This window comes from Podarcis gaigeae (genome assembly GCF_964106915.1).
Source record: "Podarcis gaigeae genome assembly, chromosome: 9".
NCBI classification, from domain to species: domain Eukaryota; kingdom Metazoa; phylum Chordata; class Lepidosauria; order Squamata; family Lacertidae; genus Podarcis; species Podarcis gaigeae.
The window spans coordinates 9688534-9703136 of record NC_139685.1 but is presented as its reverse complement, the minus strand read 5'-3'; the positions used below and the strand labels follow the sequence as shown (position 1 = coordinate 9703136).

Genomic DNA, 14603 nt, shown 5'->3' with positions numbered 1-14603 from the left:
TAATGATTCCCTCACATAAAATATAATATCTAAATTACAACAGTTGCATAATTATACACTTAATTATAAAACCCATCGCCTACCCTCTACTTCCCTCCACAGCAATTCGACTTCTGTATATTCATTTCTACCTTTTCCACCTTGCACTCTATAATCAATTATTTTTGTTAAATTCTGATCTTTCTTTCTTTCTCTCTTTGTTTGTTATTGCTTACATTTTTTTTTCTGAGCCTGAAAAATAATATACACGTTTGAAACATTAAGGACTGGAGGGGGGTGGGGGAAAGAGAAAGGAAGGGAACGGGCAGTTTTTAAAAATTTTATCAGGCTCCGTTTATCTGGTATTACAAATCAACTTGGTAAAGTTCATGTCACCAGTTAAGGCAACTCAAAGGAGAAGCTGGTTTATTAATATATGGCCCATTAGTGCACTTCGGATACATTTATCAAGCAACTTCTACCTGCAGGCAATTCAGCAAGAGTGAGAGAGTGCCTCACCCACAATTGGCCTGTGGCACAGTGATGACTGAGCAATTACAACAGGCCAAAGTCTGCAGCCATTATTTTGAGCGTATGCCATTATTAGTACCTTGGGTGATAATAATGCTTATTTAGCATTTTAAAAAGCCACATCTGCACGCAATGCCTGAGAACGGTTTGATTTGCAGCAGAGGCCTAACCAGAAGTAATTCCTACTGAAATCTATTGGACTTAACCTTGGGTAAGTAGGTAAAAAGCAGAGACATCACCTTGCCAACAAAGGTCCGTATAGTTAAAGCTGTGGTTTTCCCAGTAGTGATGTATGGAAGTGAGAGCTGGACCATAAAGAAGACTGATCGCCAAAGAATTGATGCTTTTGAATTATGGTGCTGGAGAAGACTCTTGAGAGTCCCATGGACTGCAAGAAGATCAAACCTCTCCATTCTAAAGGAAATCAGCCCTGAGTGCTCACTGGAAGGACAGATCCTGAAGCTGAGGTTCCAATACTTTGGCCACCTCATGAGAAGAGAAGACTCCCTGGAAAAGACCCTGATGTTGGGACAGATGGAGGGCATAAGGAGAAGGGGACGACAGAGGACGAGATGGTTGGACAGTGTTCTCGAAGCTACCAGCAGAGGAAGACAGGAGTGCCTGGCGTGCTCTGGTCCATGGGGTCACGAAGAGTGGGACACGACTAAACGACTAAACAACAACAAGTAGGTACAGGAGTGCAGCCTGGGTCACTAGCTCTAAGAGGCACGAGCTCTGAAACCAGCAAGTATCTTCAGAATGCAGCACGTCCCATTTAATAGATTACAGAACAACTCACAAGAAAAGAAAAGAAAAAAGTTAACCTGCAACAGCTGCCCGTATGTTTTCTTTGTCTTCATTCCAGTTTTCTTGGTCATTCACTCCAACTGCCTTCTTGCCCAAGCCAACAACAACTACGCTTGAAAAGTCCTGCAGAAATCCAACAGCAAAGAAACTTATTTAATCCTTTCAGGAAAACCAACGACACCCTGTAATTATGAAGAATACTTTGAAATACGTTTGTGTTGCTTTTTTGTAATTAGCGTGCCAGAATACACTAATGTTCCCTTGCAGAAGCTCCACTGAAATTAATGGGAAGCTTATATTTAAGGATCCACAGGGATCTGAATGTCTTAAGAGTCCATCCCTGGAGATGAGATGGAGAAAACTGTAGGGTTCCAGATGTTGGACTTCAATTTCTATCAGCCCCGGCCTGGCTTTTAGGTGGTCACTTTGAGGCAGCGCAACAAAGCACCTCCCTTTTTAATTTTTAAGAAAATGTAACTCAGCATATTTAAGAAACTGCTTTTTAAAATTCGAGCTTTCTTTTCATCTGTATAATTTAGGTGTTGTTTGAATGACGAACTACCTTGAATAAAGGAGATACACATTTTATAAAAGAAGAATCTGACACGGCCATTTAACTGGAAATCACAAGAGGTAAGAAACAAGAGACATTCAGGACACTGCAAAGTATAACATGCCACATGATCACAAGCAACCTCAAATCTACTCTTCACATCCAAACTTTTTCCTACACACAAACATCACATGAGCTTGCACCAGCCATGATTTCCAAACTTTTAAATTACCCATGCATACTTCCTTTCTTTAGATATTTACGGTACTTAAACTTGTGCCACTGGGCTCTTGAAGCAACTCTCAGCACAGATGAGAGTAACTGAAACCCTTTGCAAGATTCTTCCCTTTCAAAAATGACAAAAAGGAATAGTGGGAAGGACATAAAAACTGTTTTTATATACACACACATCCACCCAATTTGATGTTTAAGAAGTACGACAGTAAGCCCAGCGGTGAAATGTACCACAAAGGGTCATATATAAAAGATTAGCACCAAGCACAGGATTCCTAAAAATGACTTCAGGAGAACTCGGTGCAGATACTGCGGGTCTGTTACACATTCCCTGCCAAGAAAACACTTTCTCCAAAGCTTTAATGCAGTGTTCACACCAAAGATCTAGTCTTCAATGTGTGCAGGACTTTTAAGGCTGTGCCCCCCCCCCCCGCGGTTACTGAACTACAACTCCCATCATTCCTCACTATCAGTCATGCCAGCTGTAGCTGAGAGGATCTGGAATCCAACAACCTCTGGAGGGCCACAGATTCCCCAATGCTGCTCTAGGCACCTCAGGTCCACTCTAAAGGAGATTGCATCATAATAATGTTACTCATAGATGCTGATTAGCAGCTGTAGAACACCTCAGAATAAATAGATAAACGCTGGTTTCAGTGACATTCAGGCCAAGTTCCTCTTCATTATTTTTTTAAACCCTCATTATCTCAGTATTCCAGTTTTCTTTTGCTCACTCAGCATTAATTGTCCCTATCTTGCCAATTCAGCATTAACTGTTCAACTGCTCTTATCTCTGAACCACCACATGCACCCAAGAGCCCTTTACTATGTCTGAAGCCTTACTTTTGAGGTAGTCTCAGAGAGCACCTAGCTATGAACATCAGTAAGGTAAAGGTAAAGGGACACCTGACCATTAGGTCCAGTCGTGCCCAACTCTGGGGTTGCGGCGCTCATCTCGCTTTATTGGCCGAGGGAGTCGGCCGTCATGTGGCCAACATGACTAAGCCACTTCTGGCGAACCAGAGCAGCGCACGGAAACGCCATTTACCTTCCTGCCAGAGCGGTACCTATTTATCTACTCGCACTTTGAGGTGCTTTCGAACTGCTAGGTTGGCAGGAACAGGGACCGAGCAATGGGAACTCACCCCGTCACGGGGATTCAAACCGCCGACCTTCTGATCGGCAAGTCCTAGGCTCTGTGGTTTAACCCACAGCGCCACCCGCGTCCCTATGAACACCAGTAGGTTCTGCTAATTCCCCATGAAGTGGGGATGGGGAGATTTTAAAACACAGCATGGGCTGCCTGGAGGAACTATTTTCTTCCACTGCCCACATCCGTTTGAACCTGAAATGGTTTGGGATGAAGGTAGGATTTTAATTCTCTTTTTCCCATCCTAGGTTCAGTGCCACCTTATAAGGATTCAGCAGGAAACCCCACTCTGCACATGGACCTGCCACAGTCCTGTCTAGTTTGGCTGCATCCCGTTGGTTCCAGAGAATCAAAAACCAATAGCTGCTGGAAAAGCAATGGTGAGATTTCACTTTCTCAGTGTTAATATGGTATAGTGACCTTTGGGTGCCTTTTAGCACAGGGATTATTGTGTCAGTTTCCCTGGTTACAATGCTAGTGCCTCCATCTCGATTTCTAATGTTCCTATTACACCACAACCATGAGAATGGGAGGAAAGAAATGTGTGCCTGAAAACTGCCCCAAATTTTGTCATGCAAGTGTAAGCCATGAAACACCCCCTTTAGGAAATGTCTTTGGGTTTCCAATGTACTGAGAAGATCACTGCAGAAAAATGCACTTACAAATTAAGAAAGATGGATTTGGAAGTCCAAATCTGGAATGATACCATCATGCTTATTTATTGACAAGCATCAAACATTGGCGGGTGGCACTGTGGTCTAAACCACAAAGCCTAGGGCTTGCCGATCAGAAGGTCGGCGGTTCGAATCCCCACAAGGGGGTGAGCTCCCGTTGTTCGGTCCCAGCTCCTGCCAACCTAGCAGTTCAAAAGCACGCCAAAAAGTGGGAAGGTAAACAGCATTTCCATGTGCTGCTCTGGTTTCGCTAGAAGCAGCTTAGTCATGCTGGCCACAGACCTGGAAAAACTGTCTGTGGACAAAACACCAGCTCCCTTGGCCAGTAAAGTGAGATGAGCGCTGCAACCCCAGAGTCATTCGCGACTGGACTTAACTCTCAGGAGTCCTTTACCTTTTACCTGATGAATTGTGGAGCTATGGCTTTTTGACTGCTATACTGCCATGCCATGCTTATTTCCATTCACACCCATGACACAGCAGTGCATGTCTTCAGACAAGTCACCACCTTACCTGGGCAGGTGTGCTTCTGTTCCCCTGTTCAACCATGAGAATGGGAGGAAAGAACTGTGTGCCTCAATACTGCCCCCTAATTTTGACATGCAAATGTGGGCCATGAAACCCCATCTTTAAGAAATGTCTTTGGGTTTCAAATGTACTGAGAAGATCATTGCAGAAAAATGCAATTACAAATTAAGAAAGGTGAATTTGGAATTGCAAAGCTGCAATGATACCATCATGCTTATTTTTGACAAGTATCAAACACTGGAGACCTGCTGGTGTTCTTAATCTCCCAAGTTGGACAACCGTACATATAATATAGCCTTTGGTTGGGTGAGCAGTATTAGAATCAAAATATCTGAAAGTTCCAACAACTCTTGAAGCAATTAAGTCAGTTAGAAAGATATGGAATATACTAGCCATGAAAACCAGGGGAAAATAATACAGTGGTGCCCCGCAAGACGAATGCCTCGCAAGACGGAAAACCCGCTAGACGAAAGGGTTTTCCGTTTTGGAGGTGCTTCGCAAAACGAATTTCCTATGGGCTTGCTTCGCAAGACGAAAATGTCTTGCGAGTTCCTGTGGGGTTCCCCCCCTTTTTTCCCAAGCCGCTAAGCTGCTGATCAGCTGATCCGCTAAGCCGCTAAACAGCTGATCCGCTAAGCCGCTAAACAGCTGATCCGCTAAGCCCGCTAAGCCGCTAATGGGCTTGCTTTGCAAGACGAAAAAACTGCAAGACAAAGAGACTCGCGGAACGGATTCTTTTCGTCTTGCGAGGCACCACTGTACAAAAAAACTCCCACAATTCTCCGGGTTAAAGTCAGTCACCAAAGAGAGAGATGGTTAAGTCAAGAAAGACTTTATTTTGTGATCACAAAAGGTGAGAGTGCTGCTGGAAATAACACCACACCACACAGGAACTGCAGTTATAGCCATCTCAAAGACAGGAAGAATCCAAAGCATCCAATCATAGCATTCTAAGGATACACGACATTTTAGGACACATCGCATACATCACTCCAACTCCCAGCACATGTGCATTTTGATTAGGCAGCCTTCAGCATGCTCTCTGCATGATCAGCTTGTAGACAACTGCCCATTGCGACTCCTTATTTCACCATACTTTGCTTAAGCAAGCATTACCCAAGTATTGAACTCCAATCATCCGAGTGTCTACTTTTGCACCTTTTGCCTCATATAACTAGCAAAATAGTGCACACTGCAAGTTCTTCATGTAGCAGAAAGGCAGTTTAACCAAAGCCACTGCCATTCCCTTCATACTTACGGAGAGCACAGCAAAACAAAGGTAAATGGAAACTCATCAGTAAAAGGGATTTTTATTTTTTCTTTCTTAATATGAGTTTGCCCTTCACTTGGTTTCAAGTGGATTTTTTTCCTGGAAGCAATTGACATGGAAATTAGTGCTAAACTTCCACTAGCTTCCACTAGAATTCCAAAAGTGACTTTTACACCACGTGAAAGATCATATAAAAGAAAATTTTCAGATAGGAGTGTCGGGGAGTTGAAAAAAAAGTGCTGACTGCAACCTGATACTCATAAGTCTCATTGAATGCAATGAAATACTTTGAAATATTCAATGAATTGCTATTTTAAAACAACAGCTTTGGAGGCATAAGTTAGGTTAACATACTTAAGAAAACAGTAAATCCGTACCTGATGCAAGCCATGAAAGATGCGGGTTTTTCCTTTCTTCAGTGGAGGTCCTGAACTAGAACACAAAACAAACAGGAGATTAAGAGTCTCATGGTCGTCCGACTGAGCTGTCCCACATTGTAAGCAGGTATCTGCTCCTCAGCTATGTACAAGGCTTGCTGGATGGTCTCATGCTATTTCATGACTGCCAAATAAACAGAAGGGAACCTGTTTTGGTACCTACATTGCCAGCAACTCTCTGAGCTTCCCAGACACGACTTTGTCAAAAGCGTCTCCTGCTTCGGTAAAGTGGACAGGCCCCTCTTCTTTCTTGCCAACAAAGACTCCTAGGACAAGGCCCTTTAAAAGAAAAAGAAAAAGAGGGTTACTTTTTAGATGCTGTCCTACAAAGCAACTGCAAATTACCTCCAGGGGTTTGCAGGGTGGTGAAGGAGGAGCTTTTAATAATAATAACTATTATTATTATTATTAGTATTATTATTACTACTACCGTATTTTTTGCTCTCTAAAACTCACTTTTCCCCTCCTAAAAAGTAAGGGGAAATGTGTGTGCGTCTTATGGAGCGAATGCAGGCTGCACAGCTATCCCAGAAGCCAGAACAGTAAGAGGGATCGCTGTGCAGCGATCCCTCTTGCTGTTCTGGCTTCTGAGATTCAGAATATTTTTTTTTCTTGTTTTCCTCCTCCAAAAACTAGGTGCATCTTATGGTCTGGTGCGTCTTCTAGAGCAAAAAATACGATAATTATACCCTGCCCATCTGGCTGGGTTTCCTCAACCACTCTGGGCAGCTCCCAACAGAACAAAAAAAGCGATAAAATATCAAACATTAAAAACTTCCCTATGGAGTATAATGCTGTATCAGCAGCCCCAGACCTAGCCAGCCTGACCGATGGTCCACAGCTGTCAACTTTTCCCTTTTCTTGCAAGGAATCTTATTCAGAATAAGGGAATTCCCCTTAAAAAAAAGGGAAACGTTGACAGCTATGCGATGGTCAGTGATTAGGGGAGAGTCACAAGCTCCTCATCCCAGAGACAGAACAAAGCAATTCAGAAAACAGTCTAAGACCAGCCTTTCTCAACCTTCGGGTCCTGGATGTTCCTGAACTACAACTCCCATCATCCCTGACCATTGGCCATGGTAGATAGGAATGATGGGAGGTGTAGTACAATGACCTCTAGAGACCCAAGGTTGAGAAAGGCTGGGCTAGACTGCAAAACAGTGGTGGGCAACTTCCATCGTGCAAGACCAAGAGGTAGTTTCCCCCTAACCATGCCCACCTGCTCCATCCTGCTGCCATATGTACGGCCAGGTGTGGGGTAGGGAGTAATGCACCTGCAAAGGCTTCAACCACACTTCTGATTGTTCCTTGGCAAGTGGGGTTTGCTGACGGCAAACTCTTTGAAGTTGTCCCTTTCGAGGTGTGATTTGGATTCGAGCACAGACAGCAGAGGGACGCAGGTGGCGCTGTGGGTTAAAGCCTCAGTGCCTAGGACTTGCCGATTGAAAGGTCGGCGGTTCGAACCCCTGCGGCAGGGTGCGCTCCCGTTGCTCGGTCCCAGCGCCTGCCAACCTAGCAGTTCGAAAGCACCTCCGGGTGCAAGTAGATAAATAGGGACCGCTTACCAGCGGGAAGGTAAACGGCGTTTCCGTGTGCAGCTCTGGCTCGCCAGATGCAGCTTTGTCACGCTGGCCACGTGACCCGGAAGTGTCTTCGGACAGCGCTGGCCCCTGGCCTCTTAAGTGAGATGGGCGCACAACCCCAGAGTCTGTCAAGACTGGCCCGTACGGGCAGGGGTACCTTTACCTTTACCTTTACAGACAGCAGAAGGCTGTGATTAGGAAAAAGTCGTAGCTATGTGGCTGATTTAAGGCGGCTTATGATTCATTGGGCCAAAGATTTTTGGGTATAATATACAGTTGAGTGATTGGATAAAATTATGGAATGCTTAAAATTTACTGCATGCAATGCACTAAAAGAAAATGTGATGAAAATGATGTATAGATGGTATATTACACCAGTGAAGTTGGCAAAAATGTATAAAGTCAGTAATAAATGTTGGAAATGTAAGGAAAAAGAGGGAACATTTTATCACATGTGGTGGGAATGTAAAAAGGTGAAATGCTTCTGGGCGATGATATATTATGAGTTGAAAAAAATGTTGAAATATACATTTATAAAGAAACCAGAAGCATTTCTCTTGGGTATTGTTGGAAACGATATAAATAGAAAGGAATGTAGGCCTTTTCTATACGCAGTAACAGCAACAAGAATACTATTGGCCCAAAGCAAGAAGAATTACCGACGATGGAAGAATGGAGGATGAAATTAATGGACTATGTGGAACTTGACAAACTAACAGGAAGGATCCGAAACCGGCGGGACCAGAAGTTTACCAAGGACTGGAGTAAATTTAAGGATTATTTGAAAAGTATTTGTGACGGCCAGACGACGTTTGTAGGTTTGCAAGAAGTTCTGTGAGAAATAATATTAGAAATATTGCAAAAATGGAGGAGACGTGGTATGTTAAGAATGTAAAGAATGTAAAGGCAATATTAAGTTAGGAAATGCGTAAGAAGTGGAGAAGGCAATATTAAGTTAGGAAATGCGTAAGAAGACAGGGGATTGTCAGAGGTGCTGATGGAAGTCCAATAAGAATGTATTTGTGATAAATTGTGTGGTATGTTTTATAAATTTTGTATGTCAAAAACCAATAAAAATATTTAAAAAAAAAAGAGAGATTGAGCCAAACATGAGAAAATCAGGTAAGAGCATTGCGCAAGTTGGGACATAAAACATTCTGCCTCCTGTTGAACCCAAGACCTGCAGGCAAAACGAAACTCAACGGAAATGTAAAATGGGATATTGTAACATCTGGGAGACAGATTTTAATTGGTCCATTTGACTAATTTATTACCAAAGGCTGGTGTAGTTTCTATAGCAAGTTCCCATTTTGGGTCTAAAGACTGTTCCTTATGTAGCAATATTCTGTGTCATGGCAAATACTGGATGGGCGATCTATATCACAGCCTGCAACTGCACAAGTTTAAACTAGTTAGCAATTCATGGATAAGTATAGGGGGTGGGGGGAATAATGAGTGGAAGAACCAGTTGGGAAAACCAAGGAAGATGATGAGAAGAATGATACCAAAGTCCGCTTGGTTATTTATTGAGCAAGGAAAAGCCACTTGTCAACTTTTAAATGCTGCACTTTGCCTTAAAGGGCTTTGGAAAACCAGTTTGTGCACACACCTCAACTTCACTGAATGAGCCACTGAAAAACTACCTTTGTGCGAAACTTATTCTGGAATGAACATGCTAATCTGCAAGTAGTCAAGTAGTCTGCATATAACGTGTAAAGCAATATGAAGTCTTTAGGATGGGAAATTGTAAGGCATATACAGTGGTACCTCGGGTTAAGTACTTAATTCGTTCCGGAGGTCTGTTCTTAACCTGAAACTGTTCTTAACCTGAAGCACCACTTTAGTTAATGGGGCCTCCTGCTGCTGCTGTGCCGCCCCTGCACGATTTCTGTTCTCATCCTGAATCAAAGTTCTTAACCCAAGGCAATATTTCTGGGTTAGCAGAGTCTGTAACCTGAAGTGTATGTAACCTGAAGCGTCTGTAACCCAAGGTACCACTGTATATCTGCACATCTGAACTTACCTACACATCCAAACTAATTGAAGTACCACACTCTTTGCGTTGTTCAGGAAGATGCACACTGAACATTAGACACAGACATCCTGGCAGGGCAGGAACACCAATTGGGAAAGAAGACATGATCTTGCCCACCCTACCCCCTTCACAGGGGAAAAGATCATCTGATCTGACCCGGTTTCTCCCTTCAGCTGTTCAGCTTGCCTCAGCAGCATTCCTAAGTCCAAACTAGATGTTACAAGGGGTCCTTTCATTATTCTTTCCTCCCTCTCAGTTTTGTTTGCTGAAATCAAAATGGCCTAGGCAGGATACAGACCTGAAGAGAGGACAAGTGGCTGGAGGAGCTTTTCCTTCTCAATATTTTTTCAGCTCAAAATCTGAATTCAACTTGCTTTTCTTCCGTCTGGGATGGGGGAGATATGAAAAGCAGCCTGAGCTGCTTTTCACATCCTTGGACTGAATATTTTACAGAGACAAATAGCTTAAGCAAGCAGACTCTCCATCTCAAACTTGCCCGCTGCCCAGATTGCTTTTGCTTAAAAAATTAAATAAAAAAATCATTATACTGGGAAAGGGAAGAGAGACTGCCCTGTAATATCCAATATTCTTTTTTGTCATTTTTTATTATTTCATTTTATAATGTATGTAAAACATAGAGAGCAATTATAACAACAGGTGAAATGTAATATCCAGTTTGACCAACGCAAGGCGCCCACAAACAATGAAAGCAATTGCAGAACAAAAGGTTTAATTTATCCTTGTTTCGCTGTGTACCCAGCACTCATTCCACATCCTTCACTTCATTCTGTATCCTGCGTCTCCAGACTCTCTCAGTCAATGTTTTTCAAGCTAAATAAAAATAAAAAGGCACAACCCTGTTCCAACTAAGCACTTTTTATTACTAGATCAATTTCAACCTGAGCTGCCTTTTGGGTACCTTTAAAAACACAATTTTAGATGGCCTTGCCCATAAAGATGCATCTCTGCCGAAGCCAGTTCATAAAATGCCAGCTTTCTGACAAGAGCAATGCTTCAGGAAAATATCTAAAACAAGCAGGCACATTTTTAATCTTTGTTGGAAGCCGCCCAGAGTGCCTGAGGAAACCCAGCCAGATGGGCGGGGTACAAATAAATAATTATTATTATTATTATTATTATTATTATTATTATTATTATTATTATTATTATTAGAAAACTCCTATTCATAGCGCAGACATAATGCACATGGTTTGCCCACTCTCCAGTCCTCTGCAAACATGCCATCAACCAGCTAACTGGACACTTTCCACAATTCCCCCCTTACCACGCACCTTATTTACACCCATGGCACTGCCGTGTTGATCCCTTGCCAGCTGTATTTGAAGCGATGCACTCAGCAGAGTCTGCAGCCTTTATAGCAGAAGAGGGAACCTTAGCCCCGCCTCTGCTACATCTCCTAACAGGTCCTGCCCACTTCATTAACTATAAACGGAGCTCTTTAAGGCTGGGTGTGGCCAAGAGGTGGAAGTCTGTGGGAAGATTTGGCTCCTTTCCAAAAACAGGCAGGCGAAAGCCTTGTGTTGTGTTTCTGATATACAGTGGTAACTGCATGCGAACAGGATCCGTTCCGGAGCCCCATTCGCATCCAGAAGCGAACGCAACCCGCACCTGCGTGTGCCATCATTTTGACCATCTGCGCATGCGGTGAACCCTGGAAGTAACGCACTCCGTTAATTCCGGGTCGCCGCAGCGCGCTACCAGAAAATACTTATCCCAAAGCTACTTCAACCCGAGGTATGTTTGTACCTTGTGGCTCATCTCAATTTAAGGTAAAGGTAAAGGGACCCCTGACCATTAGGTCCAGTCGTGCCCGACTCTGGGGTTGCGGCGCTCATCTCACTTTACTGGCTGAGGGAGCCAGCGAACAGCTTCCAGGTCATGTGGCCAGCATGACAAAGCCGCTTCTGGCGAACCAGAGCAGTGCACGGAAACGCCGTTTACCTTCCCACTGGAGCGGTACCTATTTATCTACTTGCACTTTGACATGCTTTTAAACTGCTAGGTTGGGATTCGAACCGCCGACCTTCTGATTGGCAAGTCCTAGGCTCTGTGGTTTAACCCACAGTGCCATCCGCGTCCCTCATCTCAATTTAGGTTGGCCCAAACCAAATGGAACAAAGCAAGCAGGATTATTTCCAAGAGGTTTCTGGCTCCTGACAAGGACACAGTAGATCCACAGGATGCTGCTCATGTTACAGAGACCTAAGACACAAAAGCCTTTCCGTTGCTACTGAATGGCCTTTATTACATAAAAATGCAAGCGCCCAGCTGGATCACACCAGTCTATGTGAGGCCAACAAAGTGGGAATGAGCAGAATAGCATGCATGATCCCCAGTAATTGAAATTCAGACTCACAATGGAAGTAATAAATATCCACTGTGACATGGAGCCACTGAGAGCCTTATTTCCCCATTCATTACTTAGGGCATAAAGGGGAGTTCCGCTGGGCTCACAGAAATTGTTCCACATATGCAATGGATACAACCCTCTGTTTGGGTTGATACATTCACACAAAATGCTAAAACCAAGGTTAGCACTAGCTGCAGAAACAAAATGGAGACAGCAGACTTGCACAGTTCACCCTAACCTCCTCCCACACAGTCAGATCTGGGATTCAATGTTACTTGCCCCGATTCCCAAGTTGTCTTTATGTGTGAACCTGGAATTATGATTTAAATTTCAAAATAAACTGTACCTCAAGTGGTGGGGAACCTGTCTGTGGCCGTTATCAATGTTTCTGCAGTACGACTTCCACCGTGCCTCATGGGATGGGAGGTGCCATCTAACACATCGTCCCTGTTTCCCGGGGACAGTCCCCGGATTTACAAATCTGTCCCTGGACAAAAATCTGTCCCCGGATTTCATTTAATGTCCCCGGATTTATATTTTAAGTGTTGCAGATTTATTAGTAGGGAATGAATGTTGCGTGATTGGTTCAACGGCACAAGACACATCATATGGGGGACTTCCAGCAAGGCAAAATGGCGGGCGTCACAGCAGCTCCAGAAGCCAGCCAGAGCCAACTGCACTACCAGGCTGGCTCTGGGCTGCTGAGACTGCCACTGCCACAGGGGAACCGGGAACGCCTGGCGCATCAACTGGGGGAACCGCTGACACCCCCCCATGACCCAAATCGAGCCAGGAGAGAGAGCGCCCGGCCACCCGGCCGACTGCCCAGTGGTGCTCCTAGGCCAGTAAAAACCCCAGAGCCGATGCAGGGAGGAGGAGAAGGAAGAGAGAGAAAGAGGAAGGAGAAAAAAGAGGGGAGCCCCAACCTTGCCACATCGCCACCACTGAGGAGAGGTAGAACACCGGGAGGGCAAGGACACGTGGCCGAGCCCAGGCCCGACCCATGCCTACTCCATGGCGGCTAGCGCTCCAAGAGAGCAGGATGGCACCCAGAGGAAGGCCACATGACAGAGGAGACCACAAAAGAGAAGATATTACTTCTTCTTCTTTTTTTAATATTCCCCCCTTTTTTTTAAATTGGCCCCCGATTCTTTGGAAAAAAATCTGGTATCCTTAGTCTAACAACACCTGGCAGGTGACAGGTTCCCCAGCCCTGCTCTAGTCCATTTCAAAACCTAGCAGTTCAAACCTGTGAGCTCTGAAGCTGCCTTGCTTAACAGACTACTGGAGTTTCTTACAAACCACGGTTCCTGGTTAGGATGCAAAGACAAGCCAAGGACAGGCACTGCCTCTTCCCTAGTGTCTTTGGCCATGTGCAGAGTATCTTTTTTCCCCGTGAGAAGGAGCAGCTATTTAATTCAACTAATAGGAGGCAGGGGTTATTTCTGGTATGCAAAATTCTTGCAGCGCAAGGGGCTGGACTACATGACCCTCCAACTATACCATGCTAGGATTCCACGGAAGCGCAGTTTCTGGCCCATAAAGCCGCTTCCTTCTCATGCCTGGCAGGCCAAAGGCGCCCCACCGGGGCAAGCCCAGCATTTGCTGCGCCACCAACCGCGCGCCCCAGCCGACCTTCCCCACCCCAAGCGCGCAAAGACGCGCGCAAAGACGCACGCTACCCCCGCGTTGCGCGCCAAGACCTTTCTCCTGTCGCCAGCCGGCCGTTGCTCCGCCATGCTTCTCCGCCCTTCTCTTAGTCCCTCCCTTGCTGCTCCCGGCATGCCCGCTTTCCCCTCCTTCCCCGGCACCCACCAGCTTCCTCCCGCATCTCCCCGGGGCGCCCGAGGCTCTCTACCTGCTGTTTCCTGGCGCGCCGGGTGCCCGAGGACAAGGTGGCCACCGGGACGCGGAGCTCCTTGCCGCGGACCAGGAGGAGCCGCCCGCTCGCCAGCAGCGGCGCCAGCAGCATGGTCACCCCCCGCCGTCCAGCAGCGATCACGGGGCCGCAGCGAGAAGGAAGGCCCGCCTCAAGGAGAGCGGCTCCGCGGGCTGCGCATTCCTCCGCGCACGCCTCCCCTGGGCCGGGCGCGCCGCTGGCTCTTTCACCGATGCGCCGCTTTGTCTCTGTATTGCTATGTACTGTATTTCGGTGAACCGCCCGGAGATCTTCGGCTGGAGGGCGGTATACGGATTCAGTAAATCATGATAATAAAAATAAAAAGAGGCAACTTTCCCTCCGCGTAAAGAGGGGAAATAAAATAAGAAGCACCAATTAGTAGCCAGTCCAATTCCTGGCGCGTTAGTTGATCTAGCTCCCATCAACCTTTTTTTTTTCCTTTTAATTTTTTAAAAATACTTTTCAAGTTTATACATTTCACTAGTTTTACAGTCATCTTGACATTGACTTCCTTCCCTCTCTGTGGTTCCTTAAATTTATTTTTAATATCT

At 45.2% G+C, this 14603-nt stretch overlaps 1 protein-coding gene across 3 annotated transcripts in view; it reads right to left on the bottom strand.

The window, feature by feature from the left end:
* LAP3 (leucine aminopeptidase 3) overlaps positions 1-14352 on the bottom strand; it is a 31657-nt gene extending 17305 nt beyond the window's left edge. Inside the window, exons 1-4 of one of the 3 annotated variants that reach the window (XM_083755004.1) lie at positions 14011-14352; positions 6327-6442; positions 6104-6158; positions 1335-1440 (exon numbers count right to left, since the gene is read on the bottom strand). In XM_083755004.1, the coding sequence (XP_083611130.1) occupies positions 1335-1440; positions 6104-6158; positions 6327-6442; positions 14011-14124 (391 nt within the window). In that variant the 5' untranslated portion in view covers positions 14125-14352. Of the gene's footprint in view, positions 1-1334; positions 1441-6103; positions 6159-6326; positions 6443-11073; positions 11199-13855; positions 13952-14010 lie in introns of those variants that run through there. The other 2 variants (XM_083755005.1, XM_083755006.1) reach the window with 2 other exon arrangements.
* Between the last annotated feature and the right edge of the window lie 251 nt (positions 14353-14603).